Source organism: Poecilia formosa, unplaced genomic scaffold (genome assembly GCF_000485575.1).
Source record: "Poecilia formosa unplaced genomic scaffold, Poecilia_formosa-5.1.2 Scaffold0, whole genome shotgun sequence".
NCBI lineage: Eukaryota > Metazoa > Chordata > Actinopteri > Cyprinodontiformes > Poeciliidae > Poecilia > Poecilia formosa.
The window spans coordinates 5816225-5842121 of NW_006799939.1; the positions used below are offsets into that span (position 1 = coordinate 5816225).

Genomic DNA, 25897 nt, shown 5'->3' on the forward strand with positions numbered 1-25897 from the left:
GGCTTAAGCTGTCACTCAAACACGGGACTGGGAATGGAACAAAACACTCAAAGTACATTCCCCTATGGTAACTTTCAACTTTTTTTTTTTTTTTTCCCACAATGCTTTTCCTCACTATAAGGGTATTGATGGCGGTTGGTGTGAAACACACAATGACCTCATTTAGCCCACCTGTCTTAGGGTGGGGACACCTTCCTCCCTCGGCGTTCTCCACGGAGCACTAGATTGTGCTGGAGATGGGTCTGAGAGATGGCGGAAAATTGGCAGCTCACGAGGAAGACTTGCGAGGCATCCCAGCATGTGAAGCAGAGATTGGAAAGGGAGCTGTTGTAATTACAGACTGTGGAATAGATGTGGTGCACATTAACCAAAATTGTTGAATCAACAAAAATTGCTAAGGATTTTTTATTTTTTTTGCCAAGGAGCTTTTCCAAAAAGCATTTCAATCTCTTAGACCTTCCACTGCTTGATATATTCCAATGCCTACATCAAGTTGCTAGCCAAGTGTTTGTCTCTTTGTTTTACCTTCCGAGAAGGATTTTTTTTTTTCCCACACGAAAATAGCAGTTTAGTACTTTATTAAACATCGAGCGAAACCACAAATAGTATTAATATTAAAATCTACTGCGCTCTTTGCATTTCCTCTGTCGCGTTTTACGTCGGACGATTCCTGAGGTTTATCCACAAATGTCTGGAATTAGATCCACTTCTGGATAAATTATGCTCTCCCTCTTGAAGATTTGAAGAATAACATCTCTTATTTGTTTAATGAAGATGTTCGCTGTCCTGTGTGCCCCTGTGTTTCTTTTTTTCTTTTCTTTTTTTTCCTTTTCTTTGTGGCTAAAATATTGCCTGTCAGATGAGGTTGCAGTCTCTCAGCAGGTCTCTATCCCATCTTGATGGATAAGTGGATTTTGTTTGATGGTAGTGTCAGACGAGGCCCAAATTTACAGTCCCCTAGACATGAGTCATACACGGCCCCCCAACGGTTTCAGTTATTACTGTAGGAGAGGAAGCCCCACTCAATCAAGTGCCAGTCCATAAATAAAATAAGGTTGTGGCGGGGCAGCGCGCGGCTAATGGAGCAGCAACCTCCTGTTAAGCTTTTTCCCCTTTAGTATCAAAAGAAGCAGAAGAAGAAGAGGAGGAAGAGGTGGTGGGGTGAGGGGAGAGTAAAATATTTGGAAAAGTCAGAGCAGCAGGGGTAATTCTTCCTAATGCAGATTGATGAGAATCTAATCCACCTTAAGGTCAGCTCCAGCTTCAAAACGAGGCGGAAAGCAATTTTCAGCTGATGCGCGTCGGAGGCCCGTGCAGCTTGGGGATGCGTGCTGCGCCGGCAGGAAAGCCGGACGTCGGGGTTTGAGGGAGTGTGCCATTTTCCCCACTTGGTAAGAGGATGAGTCACTGCTTTATCTCAGCCACTGAGCTCATTCCAGCTACCAAACACTGACTCATAATGTGTGCCCATCTCATGCTAGACATGGCCACTAACCAATTTCCAATTATGCCTCCGTAGACGGATATTCATGCAAGTTTCACATTAATTGTATTGAAAAAGAAACGAACAACAACAAAAAAAAAAACATATCTTCTAAAATCTCTATAACACAGGAAACATTTTGGCTTCTCTTCTATTTTGTTTCACAGCGAAGGGATAAGAGTCACAGTGGCGCGCTGAAGAAGTGGAACTCGTAGACTCACTCGAGCTTTTTACTGCCGTGCACACAAACACTTGAGCCGGGGATGTTAATCCTGTTTACTCTCTCCTCCACAGGCAGCAAGGAAGCGCAAGATTTCTATACTGAGGGCCCAGGGGAAGAGCACTGAAGCCATAAGGGAACTCAATGAGTATCTGGAGCAGTGAGTTTTCAGCCTCTTTATCTGCTCCAACTTTTATTTTAATTAAAGACGAGTCTACTTTCAATAAAGGCAACAAATCCCCACGATTATTAATGCTTTTCAGTTAGCATCGGCACTATTATGTTGAGTTAGTTGGAATGTGTTCACTTTGTTCGAAAAGAGAAGGAACGTAATTCGTTTTTGCACTTCCAGGTTTGTTGGAGACCAAGAAGCATGGCATGAGTTATCAGAGCTCTACATCAATGAACATGAGTAAGTACCCTGAGTCTCTTTATGGGAAAATGTCTTAATTTTCCCACTAATATTAATGGATATTAGTAACTTTGATGAGCTAGTTGGGCCTAAATCCTTCTAGACCAACACAGCATCATAAAACAGCTACTGCGCATGTTTTGCAACAACTTGTTGTTCAGCAACATTAGCTTACCTAACTTGTTGCTATATACGCTAGCAACCACTTTGTTACCAAAGAGTTAGCGAGTTAGTTGATGCTACCAATCTTTCTTAGTTGGGTCATGAAAGGTTAAGCTGCTAAAGCCTTTCATCTGCCCACATCACCCAGAATGCTGTGCGGCTTTGCATCGGAGTTCAGAGAAATTATCTAAATTCTGTCGGGCATATTTTCTGTTTATCACGTGTCTGTCACGATGGATGCCATTATTGTTTTAGCGCCCAGCCCTGGGGTAATTATGTACCCTTTTTCTCACAGCCTAATTTTGTTAGATGCAGCTATTGAAAATTAAGCTACTGAAATGGAGAATTTACAATAGAAAGTGTTCTAGAAGGACATTGTGAGTTGGAGATGTGGTTCATTTTGCTTCAAACATTGTGAATAGTTTGGGTCAGCTTCAGGATAGAGTTAGATGAGGCTGCATTACCCACTGTCCTCTGATGTTCAGTGAACTACAAATGTATTTATACACCTTGAACATTTGAATATTTTTTCATTTTACCCCCACCAACTTTTTTGGATCTTATTGGGATTTTTGTGATGAAACAACACAAATTGGTGCATAATTATTAAGTGGAATGAAAATAATGGCCTGGCTTGGTGTTCAGTGTAATTGGGTCTGCCTGTCTACATTTACAAATGCTATAACTAGTGGAAAACTAACACTTCACATCAACCCAAAACACATCATTCCTACAATACAGCCGAATGTGTTTCTTGAGAATTGACTTGTAGAGGATGATTATAAATAAATCACCACACCTGTCTTCTTTTTTGTTTTTTCAACCATGTATCATTTTCTTTCCACTTTACAATTATGCGCTACTTTGTGCCGATTTATCACGCTATAAAATACTTTGGAGGTTTGCAGTTGTAACGTGACAAATTGTGTGGAAGTTCAAGGGAAGGGGAGTGAATATTCCTGCAAGGCACTATAGGCTTTATGTCTTTCTAATCAATTAGCACATATGAATAGCTCCCATTCTTCCTGGTTAAGCTATTACTAACCTGTACAATTACAACCCATTTCATATAATAGACCATACAAGCAGGGCATTTTCTCCAGATGGTGATGTAAGGCATCATTAACAGTCTGTGAGCTATTTCTGCTTTTCCCTCAGGACAACTACTGTATTTATTTTAAACCAAAAGTAAATGATATAAGATCCCAGGGTTCAATAAAATAAAAGACACTTTGGAACATTCTAACACACTAAAGAAATGTCAGTGTATAAAATAGTTATCTTATTCTACCAAATTACTTTTTTTCCCCAGCAAAATATAGTTGTTACTTAAACAATAAGTTTTTGGTATTTAAATGGCGCTTTGCATCAGTCTGACAGCTTGATCTCTGGAGAGCTGCTGGATAGCCACAACATAACGGTCTGAGATGCCAAACTCAGCCAGGGGTCTGAATAGAGTTTTGTCCATGTTTGTCACATAAGAGTAGTTTGATAGGATTTCAGTCTTAAGCCCCTCAACACTCCCTGGCCTCCCTCTGGCGAATAAATGCATATGGTCAAGATGAATTTCCGGACAAACCAAAGCCTTGTTTAAAAAACCCCCAAAACAAACATGAAATTATTGTTGCCAGATTTGTTATATCTGAGCTTGTTTGAAGGTTCAGAGGTTAGTGGAGCAGTGTCTGCTGTTTCATTAAGTCTTTTCTGCAGCCATTTGTGTAGACACTTGTCTCTGTGGTTGCTCCGGTACAAAGGTAGTGGCAGCAGGAATGTGTTGCGCCGTCAGACAGCTACTTATTGGATATTTGGTGCTTTTGTCTGGGAGGCTTGATGGCTGTAGCGGCCAGAGGAAATCCAAGGGTGAGACCATTATCTCCCGGCTAATCCCAACATTTCTAATATCACACCATTCACTCCCACAGAGCCTTATCTACAGGCGTGTCAATTTCTTTTCATTCTTTTCTTTATTTTTGGGTTACAAACTCCCTGTTTCCCGTCCTCCTCCTCTTCCGGCCGGCCAGGCATTATCACCAAGGTTTTCCTAGAGGGATGGAGCAGGAGAACACTTGCTGTGAAATTCCCAGGAGAAGGTGGTGTTGCTCGTCCTGCCTCCCCGAGCCGCCTGCGAGAGAAAACACGGGTTGTTGTTGAATTGTGCAAGAGAAAAAAAAACTGTCCTCCCCTCAATGTCCAACTCCCTGGAAGCTAATAATAAGCAAAGTGATGTGTGTTTGCATTGATGCTGAAAGTGTTGCATCACAAACACAAACACACCATCTAAATAAGAATCACCAAGTTGTTAATATTTCAGTGATGTATTGATGGGTTTTGCTTTTTGCAAATATTAATCTCAGGTTCTGGTTTTGAATTTGATATAAAATATTAAGCTCATGAGCTCATAACTGAAATGATTAATCAGATAAATCGTGATTAATTGTGATTAATCAAATATTGAAATAATTGTCAACTAATTTAGTAATTAGTTGAGTAATTACCTCAAGTAATCGTTGACTTGAGTATAAAGACTAAAACAGGGCCATTTGCTGAAATAACACTGAGAGCAGTAATTAAACAAAAACTATAAAAAAAAATATACATATTTCAAACAAGATATAAAAAAAAGCTTTTGTAAATATGTTCTACACAGAACTCCTAAAGTGTCATAGTTGAAATTTTGTAAAAAATAATGATTTTTCTAGAGGGAAACACCAAAATCTGCCATTAAGCAGCTTTTCCTACCCAATTATTTATCAGTTGATGCAATAATTGGTTAATTAATCTACAAATCACCAAATGTTCACTTAAAGGAATACTATGTTATGGGATTCTAGGTAAAAAAAAAAATGTTTACATATTTCTTTTTAAAGGAACTGAATTGTTTTTAGTATCTTTTAACATATTTCTAATGTATAAGAAAAGGCTTACGTGGTTAAGTGAGAAATCTGCAGAATATGCCAATTTGTTTATCTGATAACAATTACTACTAATAATCGTTAGTCACAGCCTTACTCACAACCCAAAATTGGTTCTCCGCATCCTCCCCTCCCCCCAAATGCATTTCGCCAAATCTAAATCAATTTCTGTCTCCTACACTGTGAGAGTGTGGCGTTAAATACAGAGGGGAGCATTTGCTGGCGGTTTTCTTAGCCTCCAAAAGAAACAAAAACAAGTCCTGCAGCCTCACACATCATAGCGGCTACAGCCTTCCCTAAGGCAGCCCTGGTTAGGAGTTAATTCAGGAACCCGCTTTAGGGTTGCAGCTTGGTAACAGTGGAGTTTAGATGGCTTAGACGGCGAGTACACAGGGGTTAGGGTTCTGGATACGGCACAAGATTCAGCTTGATGGCTGACGGGGTGAGCTCTGATGCAAGCCTCGGCCTCTGCACAAGCACATCTGAAAGTCTTTATGGAAAGGAAGTGGTAATTGTAAGCAGCCCCTCAACCCTTCAAGCCCTCTGATCTCCCCCTTCCACTCAACTCCTTCCCAATGTTTATTTCTTTCTGTGTCCCAAACCTTCCTTCCCTGGCTATTCTGCTAATCTTTCAACCGGTTAGAATGGAAGATGTTAAACAGGCTGATAAGTTTTTCTTGTTCTCGCATTCAGCATTTCAGTCATGGCTCTCTTCACATCCCAACATTTGCCTTCATTCTTCAAACACAGTGGAAGATATTTGATGGAAGATATGCAAGTTTGAAGTCATGTGAAAAGACGTCTAATTCAAAAAATGTGTAAACAAAAACTATTGAGTATATTGAAGTTTGACTTAATTTCCGTGTAAATCCCTGCATAGAAAGGCGCTTTTTTTCCCCTTTCAAATAGTTGCTTGCCTGCATTGCTTACTGCACAAAAGTGTATTCTTATTTAGTTAATCATTTAATATTTTTATTATTACTATTATTATTATTATTATTCGACAGCCCATCCAGGATTTTAATTGTTTTTTTTGCAATCAAAATAAAAATGTTTGTGTTGTTACTTCAGAAATATTTGCAAGAAATTTTGCAATAGTTTTTTCCTCATTAAGCCTCTTCCAAAATCTAAATGTAGAAGAAAAAATATGAAAAAATGCAGACAGATTGTAATCTCAAACATTTTCAGCCTTTAAAGCACTTAATTTGATACATTTCTGTTAGCTGCCATATCTGTCTTACCAAGTTGCACGCATATCTCTTCATTGCGTTGTGTGACTTTTGGCAGTTAAGGCTAGCGGTATCTCACTGCTAACATACCCTTGCTAGCTTTTCAATAAAGTCAATTACATATTAGTGCAAAACAAAAAAAGTAGTGATCTGGTGAAATTAAGTGAAATTCTGCAATTGTGGAGCTGTGAATGAAAGACTTGCATTTTCAGAATTTTGCCAACTTACAATCTATGGTTTTGTAAAACTTTGAACTGCTGATACCAATTTTGCTTTAGAAACAATAATATAAATTCTAAAGCATCACTAAGAATCTGTCTTTAAGCCATCCTGTGAGTGTTGATTGGGACCAGAGCAGAGTTCAGGATGCATGTGTGACAGAGGAATCACTAAATTAGAGTATTCATATTCTTTTAAATAAAATAAAAAATGATTACAGGGTTGCCATTTAAGTTACCTAGGCTAGCATTACCAAAACAACATTTTCTATAAAGATCCTGATTTTAAGCTTTAAAACTCAATGGAATGAAATGAAACACCTTTGCTGTGCTGTTAAATCTTCCCGTTTTTTGTAGAAAGTGTTGCTCTCCTGAAAGAGTTTCCTCTTCTCATATTTCTGTGCTGCTTCTAACTTCTTTGAGACATTTTTAAACACCTCAGTAACCCTGAAAAAAAGAAGAAGCTAATTTTCAGTCTTATTTCCCCAGTAACAGTATCCACATCAGAGTTATGTCATTGGTCAGCTCTAGTCAAACTGAAAACCAACTGACTTGGATCAACAGCAGGATTTTCAGTCCATTTCTCAATTATCCTGATGGTTTTTGGAAAAGGAAAACTTTGTTTTAAGAGCGGAAACTGCTGTAGATTAGTGTGAGAACAACAGTTTGGCTGCGTGTTGCTAAGAAGTGCTGTCATATGCCTATTAGTGTTTCTGCTTTACCTGTGGTGCTGAGCTGAGGAAGGTAGAGAAGTACAAAAACTAAACGCGCATCTAAGAGTCGTGCCCAGTGTCCTCAAGGGAGAACGAGAAATCATCACATTGGATGGCATGGAAAGGAAGAGCCTGAGTACCCTCTGCCCTGATCATGTAAATATGTTGCATGTCAGTTACTGGGAAACAGATTAAAATCTCGCGTGATGGCTAAGATTTAAATCCTGAAACTTATTGGTGAGTTTCAAAATGCATTTCAAGGTTGGTGGGCAAGCTAACGGATGACTCATCCTGAGCTGTATCTATTGACTTACTGTTTGCCTCGTCATTTCCACAGCTATGGAAAAGCTGCGTTTTGTCTGGAAGAGCTGATGATGACCAATCCTCACAATCACTTGTACTGTGAACAGTATGCGGAGGTGAGTTCATCATCAACCTTGAGGGCAGGCTGCGGAGTTAATGCTGAGATCCCTCTTTTAATAAGAAAGGAAAGATTTTAAGCTTTAAAACTCAATAGAGTTTTAAAGCTCCTTTATTATTACTATTTTTTTTTTAAGTGAGGTTATGTTATAAACAGTAAATATCCTATGCTGTTGGCGTTTTCATTTAGTTTAAATCCAGATTTAGTTTCAGAGCCTTAAGCTAACGGCTATTCTCTGTCAGGGGCCGAAGCCAAAATGATCTTCCACCATCTTAACACGACTCCAATGTCAAAAAGGTCACATTTCTTATGTAAATGCCATTTTATGGGCCTTTTTGCTGTCTTTATCTTGTGTTGTGTTTGGATGAACTGCTCTAATCCGTTTGGAGCAGGAGTTAATTTTGCTGCTTTGGTCGTCGCTCCTCTTGGCTTCAGTCAAACTAATCTGGATGTATGCTAAATAAAGATAACAAGAGAGTCACTGCAAGTACGATAGTAACTGCTTACAACTTTTAACACAACCTCACTTCAAAATCTGCCCTCTTAAGGGCATCTGTGATATAAATAAGAAACCCGAATGATTTCTCTTTTAAAGGGCAGGACCACTCAATGTCATTGGGAACATACTGTAGACTCATTAAAGCAGATGTGTTTACTCAAGGTGGTCATGGCTTGCTTGTTCAGATGTCGTGCTGTCATTGCTTAAGTTGCCCTTTAGCAAAAGCCTTGCTTTAATGCCTTCTCTCACAGGTGAAGTACACACAAGGGGGCATGGAAAACCTGGAGCTGGCCAGAAAATATTTTGCCCAGGCACTGAGGTTAAACAACCGGAACATGAGGGCCTTGTTTGGCCTGTACATGGTGAGTACTGCCTTGCTTTAAAGAAAGAAGCAACACAAGGAGAGAGAAAGTGGGGGAGTGGGGGAAGAACAGCAGGACCATTTTAGCAACCCTGTGGTTTGTCAAGGTTAAGGTTGGCCACAGTGAGAGTTAAGTAAGACCGCGTGTGTGTGTGTGTTTTTGTGGGGGGAAAACAGAAGGGGCTCTCAGACAGGTCATCTCGCTGCTGACTCAGACGTTGAACCCCACTGCTGGAAAAGTCTCCCCCTTTGCAGGGCTTTATTTAACCAAAATCTTGTATTAGCAATGCTTCACGTTCTATTTAGATAAAATAGAGACAAGTAGTAGAAAAAAACATATCAGCAAGAACGGTCTGACCTCAGCAGGTATTTTGTCAATGGCAAATTATCCAATCAGTGCTGATTTGATTGCGGCCCGAGTTGAAACTGCCTTCCATCTGTGCATTTGTTTAAACAGGATGTTGTCAGCTATGGCCAGTAAAATACATGTAAGAGAGACGTGACATAAAAACACAAACAAAGCAATGCCAAGAATAAAGGTTTCAGATTGAAGAAGGAAACTCTAGTGTTTTCACCTTTCTCCACTGGGAGTTTTCCTGCAGTCTAAACACCACAGAGCAGCCAACACCTTGTCAAACCTCACAGAGGTGGTGGCAGCAAGTCCACAAGCAGGACAGGTTCCATTTCAAGACATTTGTCTGTGTTGCCCTTAGGCTGGTCAGGTTAAAGATGTACAGCAATGCAGTAGTCTGTGTTCTGTAAAAGTCTGACGGGCCAAATGTGGTGTTTGGCCAGATTACCAGCTAATGTTAAAGCGTCTAAGCATAGTTTGCTTCTAAAACATCCATCAAAACTGGTCGCCCTCCGAGGGTCGGTTAATTCCAACATGGTAGTCTGATAGGATGGCACCTGTCCAATAAATCCACTCATTACGTTTCCATGCCGAAATGTAACTAGTCAACCGCTAGTGAAAATATAACAAAGTGGAAGCGACTAGGAACAACGGCCAGTAATCCATGATGGTATGTCAAATCACAGGGCAAAGAATGCAAAGCCACATAGTGTGGAGAAGTTGCTACCGGCCGAGTCGATGGCTACAGACTTCCAAACTTCTTGTAGCCTCAAGTAAAGTGGGTCAAGACCTTCCAGGTTAGGTTTCCCTTCAGGGAGCAGGTACATGCGACCCACACAACCAACCTGGGTCCCCTTCAGTTGTAGGTGTATGACAATGGTACATTAGGGGAAAGCTACTGGCATCACCTAACATAATGCATTGATTGACAAGCAGAAGTTGGGGTCAAACCCATTGATGCAGTGAAAGGAACTCTTAATGGATCAGCAAACCAAGACGTTTTGTCCAGTTTCATGGCGATGATTTTGTGGAAACAGGTTGGGGACCCTAACCGTGACCTGTTGCCAATGTCCACAAACCAGTCAATGAAGACATGAAGGGCCAAGTTTGGTGTGGAAGAACCAATGACCTTTGGGATGGAATAAAGTGGAGGCTCCAAGCTATGCCTTGTCGTCCTACATTAGTGTTTGACCTCACTTATGCACTTCAGGAAAAACAAAAGGTCTAAATTCACATAAACACGTCCCTGGAGCTTGTGGAAGACCTTCACAGTTTAAACTATTACAATAAAGAGCACGCAGGTGTTTTATTAAACCATAGGGATTAAGAATGGGAATGTCACTTAAAGATGTGTATGTATAGACAGATGAATACTTTTGCAATATAGTGTAGCTGTCCAAGCATTCTTCACTCAGTGATGACTTCTCTAATGAAAAGTGTTATTAGTAGGGCTACACATTATTAGGAAAATGTGCAAAATACAGTACTTGAATAATATCCACTTAATATTATTATGATAATAAACTTAATAGCCAGCTGTTAAAATAGATTTTTAGTCCCTAGCTATGCTTTTTAGTTTCCTGGTCAACTAAAAAAAAAAAAATCATAAAATTGGATGATTCCAGGCATCTTAGCCCCTTTCTCAGGAAATATTCACATCTGATATAGAAATTTGTTTGTCTGAGTGTTTTTTTTCCCCTTTGGAAATTGTAATTGTCTCTTTTTTCAGTCTTGACAGGTGCAGGCAGTTCAGTGAAAGGGCAGAAAACTTTCACCATCCCAAACCCTGTGAGTCAGTGTGACAGTGGACTTGGTAGCACTGACCACAGTTGGCTTGCGGTCGAGTTACTGACAACACATGCACGGGGATTCCCCTCCATAATGGAGCGTGCTGTTATTCAGGGGTAGCCTGTCAGGGTTGACATCATCCAAACTGAGGTTTCTATTGAGTTGAAAAATAGAAACAAAGAAAAGGCATACTAAAAAAAAAGAAAAGAAAAATACAGAAGCCAAACCAATTTTTTTCCTCAAAACAACAGGGCCAGGTTGATTGGTATGTAGTTAAGGTTTCAGCACAGTGGAAGAGAGAGCTTTGAAGTACGGGCCGGCTAAGTCTTCTGGGGTTTGCTGTGTGGAGATGATGGCAGGAACATGGGAAAGACATGGGATTTGTGGTTCAGAGGGGAGCTGTCGAGGCAGGCACAGACTGTGATTCACAAGGCACTCTACTCACTGTGCAATAGGCGGTTTTTTTCTTCTTTTTTTAACATACAAGTCCTTTCATCACAGAGAATCAATGGTGTTGGAGAAATTAGACCCCGTTAAGTGACAATTTGCGTATGAAGCATTAAAAGCACTCACTTTTTCCTCCCCATAAATGATTCCCCCTGTGTCATCAGGCCAAGGTCTGTTTTTTCTCTTCATTCTGCCACAATGACTAGTGGAGTGGTGGATGGTAAGAGTGGTTGCAGATTCATCTCAATTACCTTTTATTTTTAATTTTTCATTGCCGTTTCACCAAGTTTTGATAGTAGAACACTTCTTCCCCTGTTCTCTCCTTCACGTCTTCCTCCCCGTTTTCTGTTTTTCTCGCAGTCTGCAAGTCACATCGCTGCCAGTCCCAAAGTCAGTGCCAAGGTGAAGAAGGACAATATCAAATATGCAGCTTGGGCTGCTGCTCAGATAAATCGAGCCTACAAGGTGAGAGGATCGAGATCTACTCAGACAATGCATTCGTCGTACTCGGCTGCTTTATCAGCTACTGAAAGCTGTGCTTTCCACATGACTCTTCAGTCCCCCACGCACCAATTGAAAAAAAACCCAAAACAGCTTCATCTGTTGTATTTTAACTTTCATTGGATATTTGCGCACAACATCTAGTCATTCTGAAGACCTCTTTATTTGCATAAAATTGGAAAGAAATTCACTGCCAGAGTCTGCCTCCCTGGCTTTCATTTGCAGTGCTGTTATACCAACCCTTGTGGCTTTCACCCCGTCTGGGCACATTTACTCTTCTTGTATTAAGTTAAGGTTTTAGCGTCTTCAAAGAAACATGCTATCTTCAGGAATGAGCTTCGTATATAGCCATAATCTGATCTTGGCTAATAATTACATTGAACTGTGAAGAATTTCAGACTTGTACCACAAGACGCGAAGTTATCTTTGACTGAAAAAGTCAAAAACAGGTGAAGCAATACAGAAAATAGTCGTCACAATGTCGGTATGATGTTCTTTGTGTTTTACAATCTATTGTAATATTTCAGGGTGTAATATTTGTGTAATATTTTCAGGGTGTAATATTTGTGTAATATTTCAGAGTGTCCACACGTTCAACAGTCTTAACTACCAACAGACCTCAGAAAATTTCACCATTTTTGCTGTGCTTGATTGTAACGCAACCGTCCCCTGAATTTAGTCATTTAGGTCTTGAATTTCATCCAAGGTGGCATTAATAAGGTCTTAAATATGACATGCTGAAACCCACAGATGCTTACAAAATGCTCATATTGAACAAAGTTCTGAAGGTCACAGTTTAATGGAAGTGCAGATGAGAAAGAGGAAAGAAGAATCTGTGCATATATTGCTCTAGATGTCGTCATCACAATATTTCCCAATACTCTCACCATCACAAGATTATCTAAAATGGTGCACCACTTTTAGGTGACTCACTGTGATTCTGAAGAAATGCAGTGTATTTATTTCACTGTACTTTAAAGCTACTTTATACGGAAATACGTTGATTTTAGTAACTTGTAGTGAAGTTTTGTGTTGGGGCTTTAGGAAATGTCTGAAAAAGCCTTTTGATTTTACTTCTTTGCTTTAGAAAATGTTTTGAGTTCATAAGTTTGCCTTAGCGTTTTTAAATCATTCTTTAGTTTGTCCATTTTATCTCGTTTTCTACATCTGCGACCAAAAGCAAAGGTCTTTGCAAAGCAAACCTAAATTAGAGGAGCCCATCTGAAAGTGTTCAGAGGAGTTGGTCAGTAGCATAACCAGTAGTTCAGCACATGTTTCCCTGCTTAAATATTTTCTTTACCGTCTTGTGTGTTTGGGAGAAGCTTTGCCCACAGAGACGGAGCACATCTGGGTTCAGTGATGTCGGCTGCTTGGAACCAAACAGCCTGGCGTGTTTCTAATGTTTGTTTATTATTAAGAAAGATGACTCTAAACTAGAGCACTCATTTTGTGCACAAACATTTAGATAAAAACAACAAGAATACATTAGATCGGTGTGTTTAAAAGGACTTTTAAAGGGTTTTAGTGGCTGAGTGACTTTCTCTTTTGAATTAACACGAAACACTTAGATTCCTTATTCACTAAACTACCATCACATTCCTCCTTTTTAGTGTTTTGCAAAAGTATCCGTCATTCATATCTGTAAATACAATCCAGTAGCTACGGTTGGTTGTTAGTCAAAGGTATATTAAATGTATGTAAATTCATAGCATAAATAACTTTCAAAGGTTTACCAGAGCATTAGTAAACAAGCAGCATCACAGAGACAGAAGAATGTAATGTATTCATTTTATATATAAGACAGCCCAGGTATGCAATGGTCTGTATTAGTTTCTTGCATATAATCCCAATAAAATACTTTGACGTTTTTGGTTCTCTAATTGCATCTCTAATATCAATGTTGGAGCAGGACACCGTTGTTGCAATGCGACAATATATAAAAAAGTTTCGCTTTCCTGGAGGTTCTTTCCCAACAGCCTGCAAAGTTGTAAACATCAGCATAGTTATGTGTAACCGTGTTATTATGCCTTGCAGCAAACTTGCACGTTCCCCCTTTTTTTTTTTTTTACCCCCCTCCCACCCACGTGAAACGGGCTAAATAATAAGGTGTGAGGTTCTGCCCTTCATTGCTTCTGTCCTTCCTCCAGTTTAATAACTTCTGAGCCTTTCTAAGGTAGCGGAGACGTGGGCCTCCGTCAGACAGCTGCAGGCTGCTGCGCGCTTTGTGCTGGCTGATTGATGGCCCCTTTAAAGTGTTGTTCGTGTCAGTCATCCGGTTTTATTACACTCCGGTACCTGGTGATTGTCATACCTCAGCATTGGGGTCGGGGTCGGGCAGGTGGGCACGAGACGTCGACGAGGGGTCACGGCCGACCGAGGTACTGACATCTGAAAGACCTGGAGATGTCGGGTTTTTTTCGGGGGCTGGGGGTTCTCGGCTGCACTAGATGGGTTGGCCTCATGCCCCGACTCTCCAAACAAATTCTCTGATTAGCTCCACTGTCACGAACCACAGGCTCCCACTGCCTCATGACTCTATTATCAGATGCTCTAAATAGATGTGAAGCTGTCTGGTCTGCTCCTTCTGTTGGAGAGGAGGGCAGAAGTTAATGTGGTGGTCTCACCTCAGGCTGAGGAGATAATTGACTATGAGGCCTGGGCTAATGGTGCATTAGGCAGTAAAGCAATTAAATGTGCTGATCATTGCAGCTACACCATCTCAACACACACACACAAATATATATATATATATATATATATATATATATATATACACACACACACACACACATACATGCATACATACGCACACCATAAATCTAGAAGAATGAGTCACTGTTGGAAATTACGTAGCCAATTTTATACCTTCGCCAACTGCCCTCTCTAAGTTTGGCAAAAAAGAAAGGAAAAAGTTTTAGCATGGAAATAACAGTATGGGCTAGGTTTAGGTTACAGTTACTTCCTGTTTGTGGACTCTTGAGCAATGCCAAAGGTGGAATGAATAAACGTGTCAATTCAATAAAAGTGGTGCTTTTTATTGAAAAAAAAAGACAAAAAAAAGAGTAAGCAGGGTTTTTCTACACTGCTTCAGAAAGACAACATGTAGAAGTTGCTTGTAGTTTGGTTAACTGCATGTCAAGTTGAGGGGCATACATTGAGTGGGCATTGATTAGACATGGGACAGTGTGAGATTCTCAACATTTAAAAACTAACCTTGTAAGTGAGGGAAAAGTGAAGACACTTACATTATGCAGCAACAAATGAAGGACAACTTTACCGTCCATAGAGCCGGAGAAAACTCCCATCACTCCAGAACTTTCTCCGTCGTCCCATTAAAGGACTTAAATCTACAGGAGCAGCATGATTGAAAATGTAACATTTAGTGATGCACCAACGTGAACATTTCTGCCGATATTGTTGTTCGTTATTAACATTGGCTTTATAGCCAATATCCAAAACTTACTGATATTGCATAAACCTATTCTTTTGATATGTTTTCATTTTTACATTTTTTCTGTTTACTTGTTTGTATACCTCCGACATTGCTTCTCTGCTTCAGTTGGAAATAAACATTGGGTATTATTTTCAGCCCAGTTTTACTTATGGGACCGATATGGGGGGGGGGGACAGCATATCTTAGTCCTTATTTACTATTAATGCTATTAATATATCGTACACCTCTAATCATAAAATAAATCCACACTGATTATATAATTACTAAATAAACAGTATAGACAGAGTTGTTTATCTAATGTAATTTACATAGATACAAACACTGTTTTCAATATGGACCCAGTTTTACTTACCAGGCCGATACCAATATGTTAAAAAAAGACTAAAATCGTCCGATACCGATGTCATTGCCGATATATTGTGCATCTCTTCTTAAAATCAGGAAAATTATGGGCAACCCTGAGCATCCTATTCATGAGGCTGTTTTTACAACTGCAGAGTTTCTTCAGTCAGAGACTTCTTCTGACTTGCTGTGATACTGATTGCTATAGAGGAGATCCTTCCTGGTCACAGAAGTCAGCATCTACAAACAACTCTTTGAAGAAAGTTGTCTGATATGTTGTTACAGAAACATTTAATCTCCCTTTTGGATTAATAAAGTATTTTTATGTTGGATGGGTGTGGTCTCTTCAGCTGCCCATCTTGAGTATCTGCAGTTTAGAACAAAACCTTACAAAGCATCCAAAGACCTGTGTATTATCACCAATCTCAAAGTACGTCTGCATTTCAGATCACTTCAGACCTTGAAAACTTTTAGAACCTGTTTTTATGTTTTCACACAGATTCTGATGTTTTATCTAACTTTTGCTTTGAATTTGGACTCCAGACAGAGTTGCTGACTGCAACCAGGGAACTCTCTGGAGGAAAGCTGTTCAACAGAACGTATTGTTGATGGATTATACAAGTCGACGTCACTGATTTCGTTCATCGTCGCAGCAGCCTGTAGGCCCGACCTTACCTCAGCACATTGCCCTGAATGATCGCGTAAGAGGTTTGATTGGATGAATTTGTTCCATTTCTGGCTTCTCGCCTACAGCTAAGGAAGTCATCTTTCCTTGACGTATTTTGGAAGGGGCTGCCTTGCCCGCTGCAGAACTAAATTAGGTAGAAAGATTGTGTGTCTGGGTGTGTACGCATGAGTTGTCTCGTACACGGCTGTGGTTATGATTCGCGGCACTTCCTGTGAAACAGTCTGGACATGGCACAGCGTCGGGGGATGTTATGTGCTCCTGCTCCAGAGGCCATGGAAGTGGACTCATACTAGACTCCTGCCTCCAAGCACTCTTCGATCAAAAATGGCACTTACACAACATTTGAACAAAAACTCTTTTTAATTAGAGGTGATTTCTTACTTTGCACGACCTATTTACCAACTCTAATGACTCTAGTTGCTGATTATTTCAGCTTCTAGGTCTGAAACTGGAATTAGGATGTTTTCAATGGATAAGCCATCTATGAAGCCTTATTAAAGTGTTTGGTTTAAGGCTGTGACTGACTGTTTTAGTGATCGATTAATCGAATAATCGGATTTTAAAAATTGGCGCATTTTAAAGATTTTTCATTTCACTACTTCAGCCTTTTTACACAATATTAGAAATACGCTAAGAGATGCAAATAAGAATATAATTCAACAATTTTTTGAATAAGAAAATTAAAAAAAGGATTGCCTAAAATGCAATATAATAGCAATTCTGTAGTGTATGCTTGATCACTTGTAGCACAGGATGCATCTGTAGCTTAAAAAATCCTATCTACTAATCTGTTTATATTTTGATTAATAACTGGATAGCAAAAAGTTCTTAATAGTTTTTTCCCTTTGTTTTTTACAAAATTAGAAGCAGGTGAAGCTAAAACTGTACTAAAACTAAAACAGATTTACAAACAAAGGTTTTTCTTTATTTTAAATGCAAAGTATATACATTTTTGTACACCTTTGGCATAATTACTACTATGAGGATGTTGTTCTTTCAGCAAATGTCCTTTTTTAGAGTCTGTATACTCCAGTTGACAATCGATTACTAAATTGGTTGATGATTAATCACGGTTTGTTCAATTAATCATTTGAGCCCTAAACTGGTTGCATTTTAAGCCTCATACATAATGAGTAGACTTAATTATTGCACTGAGTGGTGTGTTCTTTCAGCAAATGCCCTTTTTCCAAGTCTATGTACTCAAGTTAACAATTAATCAATTACTAAATTAGTTGACGATTAATCACGGTTTACTGGATTAATCATTTCAGTCCTGGTCTGGTTTCATATTATTTAAGCCTAATACGTAATGGGATTTTTTTCTCTCTCTCCTTCCTTTACAGCTGGCTGGTCGAGGCAATAAGGAGAACAAATGCTCCATAAAGGCAGTGGAGGAGATGCTGGAGTCCATGCAGATCACCATGTCATAGGTCTCCTGATTTCACGTTTCCTTTTTCTTCTGTTAAGTCAGAGCAACATGGCAGCTCAAACATCCCTGCAATTTGACCATTCATTCATCTACAAGTGTTTTTTTTTCGACCACCTTTAGATTTATTTTTTCTGTAATTACTTGATTTTTAACAGAAAATGGAGGATGCTCTTAATAACTCTAACTTAAGTAAACATGCTGTAGATAGTTTACCCAGCTTGGATCATGCAGCTCCCCGATTCACCCCAGTTTCTAGCAGGTTTGAACTGTTATCACTTAGTACTACATCAACATTAATATTCATACAGTGTGACCAGAACACATTAGCTGTACAATACATGCCATTTATGATCCCGTATGCTCGTTTTCACAGATATCTGTAAAATAAACTAATAAACTTTTTTTTTTCAAAGTGGAACAAACTACAGATCTGAATCTGATTTTTTTAGTAAATTTCTGAATTGGAAGCTGATATAAAGTTAATCCAGATGCAAAAAAAAAAAAAAAAGCTGAGCTGTTTACCTGCAGACCAATATAAAAACCCAACAATGTTAGTATTTTGTGTGCTAATGTTTAAAAACAGGAAATAGAGACATTTAATCAGAAAAATAATGGAATTCTGAAATGGAAAATATGGAAGAACCCCGAGACTAGAACTTCTGTCTCTTGCAGAACGTTAATTACAGGTTTGTTTGGCCTCAGATGGCAGCTGACTCAACTACAGCAAGCTGAAAAAAATGTTGTCATTCATCAATGCAGACCTCCAAAAAAATATGCCGACAATGATTAATGGAGGAAAAAATGTATTGATGAATCTGGGAAGAATCCTGACAGACGGAAGAAGGGATGCATCTGAAAGGCGTCTGAGGCGGGCCTGCTTCCCTCATCTGGTTCAGGCTTTACGAATCGAGCCTGAACCGGATAATAATCTGGAGTTGTTCACCCATGCAGGATCAACTTTTAGTTCCATACCTTTTTTTTTTTTTTTAAACCCATGGCAGTTGTCTACAATTTTCCTTTCGGGCTGAGGAAAAAGAACTGTCGGGTTCATATTCTTCTAACGGCTCTTAAGCTGACACAGGTCTCCGGCTCAACGCCACTAGTGAGGAAATTCATTCTTTGCCGTTTTGTTTTTGTTTTTTTTGTTTTGTTTTTTATGTCTCTGGGTTGGCTCATGAGTGTCTGCATTTGATTTGCCTCAGCAATTTACCAGAACCAATGAAAACCAGGCGATGTTTTAACGTCGACCGACCAAAGTTAGTTTTACAGAGGAGAGAGGTTCAGCCCAGAACGGACTGCCTTTTGAAGAGTTGCAGAGTGAAAGCTGTTTGATTTAATGCAGAGTTGAGGTTTTATTTATTTATTTGGTTGTGTTGTTTGACTCCCGTGTAAATTTTATATTTACATTGAGCTCATGGATGAAGTTATGTAGGAGGAAAAAGAGTTGTCAGTTTGACTCTTGATCAACATGAGAAATTGCTCTTCACTGCCCGTCAGACTGAACCAATAGTGCCATCTGTAGTTTGGTTTGGGAACTGTGACTTTTGGAGTTAGGAGGAGAATTTGGAAGTGTGATAAAATCCTCATACATGGATTCATAACATGTTTTTTTTTTTAGTAGATTTGTGCCTGTGACTATGAAGTCACACACTTTTGTAGACGAGGAAAATGAATCTTTGCGTCAGTCCTGAGAACTTCCACTGTCTTCTCAACTTTCTAACGTTGGTCCATATATTAACAGAGACGACAGGCTGAATTAAAGGAGACCGCAAAGAGAGAGAGCTGCCTAATCCAGTATCTTATCTCATTATGTTTAGAGGATTCACTATTGGTACTGCGTGTAATCCGGGATTCCCAGGAAGATTAGCTCCAGGAGGGGGTGGGGGGCATCTTGTTCTTCGCTGCTGTGCTGGGCAGTTTAGAACAGGATTAGCCCTGGGATGATGGGCTTACACTGAAGCACGGCTTTGACTGGTCAGCCGTGTCATCAAATGGAAACCCGACGACAAAAAGTTACTTTCAAAGTTATTTTTATCCATAAAGATATGGATAAAAATACAGTTACCTCAAAATAAATTTGAGGTAAATGCCTTGTTCAGTTAAATATGTGAAGAAAAAAAACCCCCTGAATTCAACAGATAAAACATATCCACTTCTTATTTGGTTCCATCGTTTGCGGTCCAAGAGCTTTAAGTGAATTTCTCTTTCCCCAAATGTTAATTTTGCCCAGAGGAAACATTCTCAGCTTCTACAGGATCAATGTTGATGTAGGAAATTAGCTTGTTTTTTTCTTTTTGGTTGGTCATAGTTTGTGCACTTTGACTTGACTTGCTGGATGAAGCTTCTTTCTGTATATGCGTGGCGCTATGATCTACACAAACATGGTGGGAGGAGGGGGGGATTCTATATTTGATAGTTGTCTTACGTATGGTAACACACGCATGCAAAACAATGTAATTACTGAAAGAGCTTACTGTTTTGAGGGCTGTATCCATGGAAAGTTGAGTGGAAGGAAAAAGTGTGCTAGGAAAAGGTGCAGGCCCCCCCCCAACCCCCCCCGCATATGTGTCAAAACTGTCACCATGTCCTGACAGTACAATATGAGACAGAAAACCTGTGGGGGGTGGGGAAATGAAGGTCTTCTGCCTCTTCCCAGTTATCCTACACAGCTCCCAGTCAGAAACAACCAATCAGAGCTAGGAATAATGTCTTATCAGTGTCAATCATTTTCGTGTACGTGCTGCTCACACCCTTCCCTGCCATGACGCACACAATCATCCAAGCTCAAGATTGGCTGATGTTTCAATGTTGAAATAATGTCTTGGACGCCATTAGCTAATGTTTTACGTCAACTTTAGCGGCTTAGCTAATGGCGTGAGACAACGTAGCGTTACGTTGGAGAACTGCCAATTTCTCGCGTTCAGACTCTCAACATTTTCTCAGAACTTCCAACTGCAGCCTTAAAAGTCCAGGGAAAAGCTTCCACATTTAGTGTTGGTGTTAGGAGCCTCTAAATCTGCACCAAAAGGGCTTCAGCAGAGTATCACCATATGGGTTTGCACATTTATGAAATAAACATGTTGCACTTTATTTGATTTGCTTCTTTAAAATGATTATCTTTCATTTTGTCATCAACAAAAAAAAACATGAATGTGTGGGTTTTCTAGATATACTGTTTGTGCAATTGGCTGTCCAGATAAATCAAAGTCTTGCGTCTTAACTGCTGCATGTAGAACACATATATTATCACACAGGATATTAAGCTAATCTCTGTGCTTAATAAAGACTCTAATGATGACTTAACATATGACGATATGCTTCATCCACACAGAAGTGACTCCTCGAGTCGCATCACATTCCCTCTGCTTTCAGAAGTTGCATGTCATCGAACTAAAATATTAGAGGACACGCAAACACGCCCTATGAAGCACTCGCTAATCGGGGCTCAAATACGGCATCCAACTAGCTAATGGAAAGAACAGAATGACTCATCAAAGGTGCCTGTTTAATCTCGCGGAGAGATACAGAGACAACGTCCCCCACTGATGTAAGCATGCAAGATAATCTCAATGATTAAATGTGGATTACCTGCTTCTACATTGTCCGTCTTCAGCAGCAGAACATCTAATTGTGGTTTTGGTGCAATGACAGCATACAAATAAAGGACTCGCCCCAAAGGTCATCGCCTAAAAAATGAGAAGTTAAAACAAATCCCAGGCTCGTTCCTAAAATATTCATTTGCATAGTCAGTATTCTGATATAACTGTAGATTTAAATGAACCAAAGTGAGTACATGGTAGGTTCCCTACCTGCTCTGCAGAGGATATAAGGAGAAGTAAGGTAACCTCTGTTGGCTCGAAACATGGCTACAGAAAGCTTCAATGGGAAATTTGTCGAGCGATGTGCAAATTTTAAGTGCAACTCCCAGATCCCCTTTAGGAAAAGCACATATAGGCATCTTTCACTCCCCTTGAGTGAAAGATCCCTACCAACACCAAGCTAATAGGAAAGCTCTCTTTGTATAAGATGTAGACAGAAATGTTCATTGAACATATAAGCTACGTTCGCTGCTTCATCCTCCACGTAGGTACACAAGAGAAAGTAAATTGGGTTATAATACCTGAAAATGCAACTATCATCTCTCAGTGCTAGTTCTCAAAGCAGAGGTAAGGGATTCACAGGCACGTTAACACAATCAGGTGTAATATTACGACCGCTAACAGGGAAAGCGAGTTACTTGTATCTCTTTATTGTTGCACCTTGTAGTGTGACGGCAAAACTAACAGAGATGTTGTTAGAATAGGACTGAATAAAGCAGTTGTAAACAAGTTTATTATATTACTTAGCCATTAGCCAGGGCAACTGGAAGCACAACGCTGCATTTTCCTGCTAACGGAAACGCTCCCCTTCATCTCTTATGGCTTAGGATTTGTTCAGAGGATAATGCTACAATCTATCTTTAAAATACTTTAAAGTACTCTGCTTTCTAAGGTAGAATTAATCAATGCTACATGGGGACAGGCAGGATAACAGGGCGCAAAAACAGAGGTAGCTAGCAACAACCTTGTTGCTAGCTACCTCTGGCGTGCAACAGCAACTTTTCAGGTTCAAAATCATCCATTCTGAACACTGACAAACGGGTAGCCTCACTTCCCCAAGCCGAGGGAGTAAATAAAAAAAGGTAAGAGCACATTTATTCATCACTGTCTCTTTTATGAGGAGAGCCCCAGAGAGCGCTAAAGATGGATGAGGCACGCAGTGCTAAATCCTGGCCTGTCCAGTCGCATAAGCAAGCCCGATGATGAGATAGTGTTTTGGCAACGGGCAGAGATGGCCTGATCCACTCCCCGCTTTCTGGGAATGGGATACGGGAGAAAGCAAAAAGTTGGACCAGCGAGAACTCAGTCATATAAGACCTGAAAGCCGCAAGAACGCATTTGCCGCAGTCGCTACGTTTTGGCCACCCAGAACTCGCCTAACAAGTTCAAATTAATCTGCAACTGTGTTTGATGTATGATAACAGTTTAGTAATTCTGGTTTGTTGATCATGATTTTTTTTCTTCTTTTTCTTTTTCTTGTGGAGATTAATTTTGTGGAGGGAATGTGACAAAACGGATCAGGGTGTGCTCTATTTTTATCTTAGACTGATTGCAAAGAGCTGTACAGTTTAAGTGGAGAGGCAATGAATTGTAATAATTAATAAATGCAAGGACTGCATATGAAGCCACAAGGTCACCTGGCATGCCAAAGTGCTTTTTTTTTTATAGCTTATTGCCAAAATTGTCTTCTAAATCCACCCTCCTATTTTTCCTCCACACAATTGCACCGGCTTGAGTGCAAATGCAACACTTTCTCCAAGGGCATTGTTGCTTGGAAATGATTTCCTCTGGAAGCCAGGAGAACATCTTTTGGAAAATCGTGTTTGAGGGAGAAAGACGGGGCCAGGGAAACGTGTGGTTACGAAAGTGGAATTTTAAATGTGCAGTCGATGTGCAGGCGTGCCTTTGTGTCGGTTTGAGTTCATGTCCGACGATGGACGTTGCTCTTAACGGCAGAATTGAACTCTGTTCCTCTGAGCCGGAGCTTGTGAGGGTAAATTTCTTGACCGGGCTGAGATTGGATTCAGGTGTCTCGTGTCAGACAGGGCAAGTTCCCAAACCAATAAAGTCACTTAAGAGCATCTTCATACGTCGAGTGCGCAAGCACAGTCGCCGCAGGGATATTTAGTGCTACCCACTGAGAGATACTGCAAACTATGCAAGGTTTAATCTGATGACGTTTGTTGGGTTTATAAAAACAGAAGCTGACTAGAAAAGTATTAAGGTTTTGTCATGTATACTAATAAGCATTTTGGTTTAAGACGATGTTTCCGCTCTTCCTCTGCGGAGTTTGGTTGCTAACACAGCTAAGCTAATCAACATGTTCCATCAAAGAACAGCAACTTAACATATGAGCTTGAATTTTTCATTTGATTACAATTTGTGGTAGTAATTCATAGGAAAGCTTCGAAAACAAATCAGGAGCATTTTGAAACACTTATTGATATCCTTTTGTCTGTTGCAGATATATATATATGTATAGTGAAGCTGTACTTACAATCTAACAAAACAAAATGTGAGTCCATCTTCAGAGGAAATGGGTTGAGCTAATTAGCCACAATGACGAGGCATGTTTAGAGATGTACTGGTGAGACTGTTAATCTCGGGAGAATTGGATCGACGCTCAAACATGCTGGTGTTAGGATCATGCTGCGGGCTTTTTCTCTGCCAGTGGTGGTCGTACCTTGCAGAAAATGGACAATAATAACAGACAAATGTCTCCCAATTCACCAAATGGTCCTCAAACCGTCAGAGAGACAAATAAAACTTGGGCACAATTTAGTGTTCCAGTGAGGTAATGAACCTGAGCACACTCTGATTTCTCGATTTAAAAAAAAAAAAAGTATGCCAAGTTCAGAAACATAAATTTGTGATTGTGTAATTTTGACAAAATTCACTATTAATACTTTTGCACCCAATTCGTTGCACCCTGGAAAAAGAACAATATAATATAACCACAATTGTATGTACATCCTTAGTGACATTGGGAAACACTGTAATCTAACTTACTATGTCTCTCCATTGTCGACTTTCTACCACCCAACTTTTCACATGCATCTTTTAATTTTATGCACCCAATATATAACAAAAATACACAAGGAACTCCCTTATGTAAACTATCAAGCGGCTCTTAATAAAGATGAACTCTATCATGTTACTGGAACCAACATTTCCAGGCGCACTCATGACCACACACACACACACACACACACACACACACACACAGAGCATTGGATATCTGTGTCTCACACTCTCATTCGCATCGGAGTCAACTTGGCAGATCTGCTTGCCATCATGGATATGGCAAGCTGACAACCGCAACTATCCAAGGTAATAGTGATGGCTTCCACTTAGTCTCTGTTTAGCCGACAGCAGAAGACTTCTCATCCCACCACGTTTGGATTATGTACAACACGAGCCGCAGCTCTGTGACAAAGTGATTCTCCAGTTTACTGGCAGCTACTGTAACTTTTTTTTCCCCCCATCATTATTAGTCTATGTAAACCGGACAGAAACTTTTTATTCATCCTCCTTTCTTACCCATGTAGATGTAAGAGCCAGTTCTCAGCAGAAGGTTCAGGTATATTCTTTTTTTTTCCCCCGAAAAAAATGTTAATTAGGGGAAACGTTCTGGACAAAGTGAAAGCTGTGAGGTGTAGCCAAACAGACTAATGAGAAAACAGAAATAAATGAGCTAATTTTATGAGCTGGGTTCTCTACCAAATAAATGGTTGAGGTCCTCGCCAGAATATAAAAGGCCCAGGCAGCAAATCCAATACCTATGGCAACATTTTTAATGGACATTTTAAAACGTTTAAATGTCTGGAGCGTTGTCAACCCAAATTCACAATTTCTCTCAGATCCTTAAAAACCTCCAGATAGCCGAGCCACTAATGATACTTATCAAAACTAATTTTTAAGTATCGCGTTTAGAGCCATGGGTTTCATCCAGTGGTTGTTTGTGGCTTTGATGTACAGTGCTATCCTCAGGTCCTTTGTCAAATATTCACAACATCTGATTTTATTGGTCTGTGAGAAGAAAGCGGTAAAAAAATAAATATTTTTCACATATTTGTTGAAACTGTTACTATGTCGTGACGGTACGGCGTGCGCGACAGAGTATTAGGGCCTCACTAAGAAAATTTAAGAAATATAAAATTACAAGAATAAAGTCATGCAATTGTGAGAATAAGGCCATATTACCAGAATAAACTCATCTGAGAATAAAATCGAAATAATTCGAGAATGAAGTCGTACGAGACATAGAGGGCAAAAAGTCGTAGTCTTATGAGAACAAGGTAATAATTTTACGACTTTATTCTGGTAATATTACAAATTTACTCTTGAAATATTGACTTCTTTTTTTTTCATTCATTTATTGATCCGTTTCAGACATGTCACAACCATGGCTTAGTGTCATGTCTAGTTATATTAGTCACATTAGGACTAGTATGAATCTGCATCTGTACATAAATACACACACACACACACACACATTTGAATTTATATCTGCCTTAACTGAATGCACAGAAGAATAAATCTATAAAGTATATACCAAATGTGTACACATCTATCCATACATACATACACATACAATATAGATGATACATATATCTTCATATTATTACAATATTATTCTCATAATATTATGGTTATCCTGTAGTTTT

The 25897-nt window shown here is 39.6% G+C and overlaps 1 protein-coding gene across 1 annotated transcript in view; it reads left to right on the top strand.

The window, feature by feature from the left end:
* The window catches only part of emc2 (ER membrane protein complex subunit 2), a 28317-nt gene extending 10259 nt beyond the window's left edge, over positions 1 to 18058 (top strand). Inside the window, exons 6-11 of the mRNA XM_007563332.2 lie at positions 1778 to 1863; positions 2056 to 2115; positions 7687 to 7768; positions 8521 to 8631; positions 11578 to 11682; positions 17546 to 18058. Coding sequence (XP_007563394.1) covers positions 1778 to 1863; positions 2056 to 2115; positions 7687 to 7768; positions 8521 to 8631; positions 11578 to 11682; positions 17546 to 17632 — 531 coding nt within the window. The 3' untranslated portion in view covers positions 17633 to 18058. The remainder of the gene's footprint in view (positions 1 to 1777; positions 1864 to 2055; positions 2116 to 7686; positions 7769 to 8520; positions 8632 to 11577; positions 11683 to 17545) is intronic.
* The last annotated feature ends 7839 nt before the right edge of the window (positions 18059 to 25897 follow it).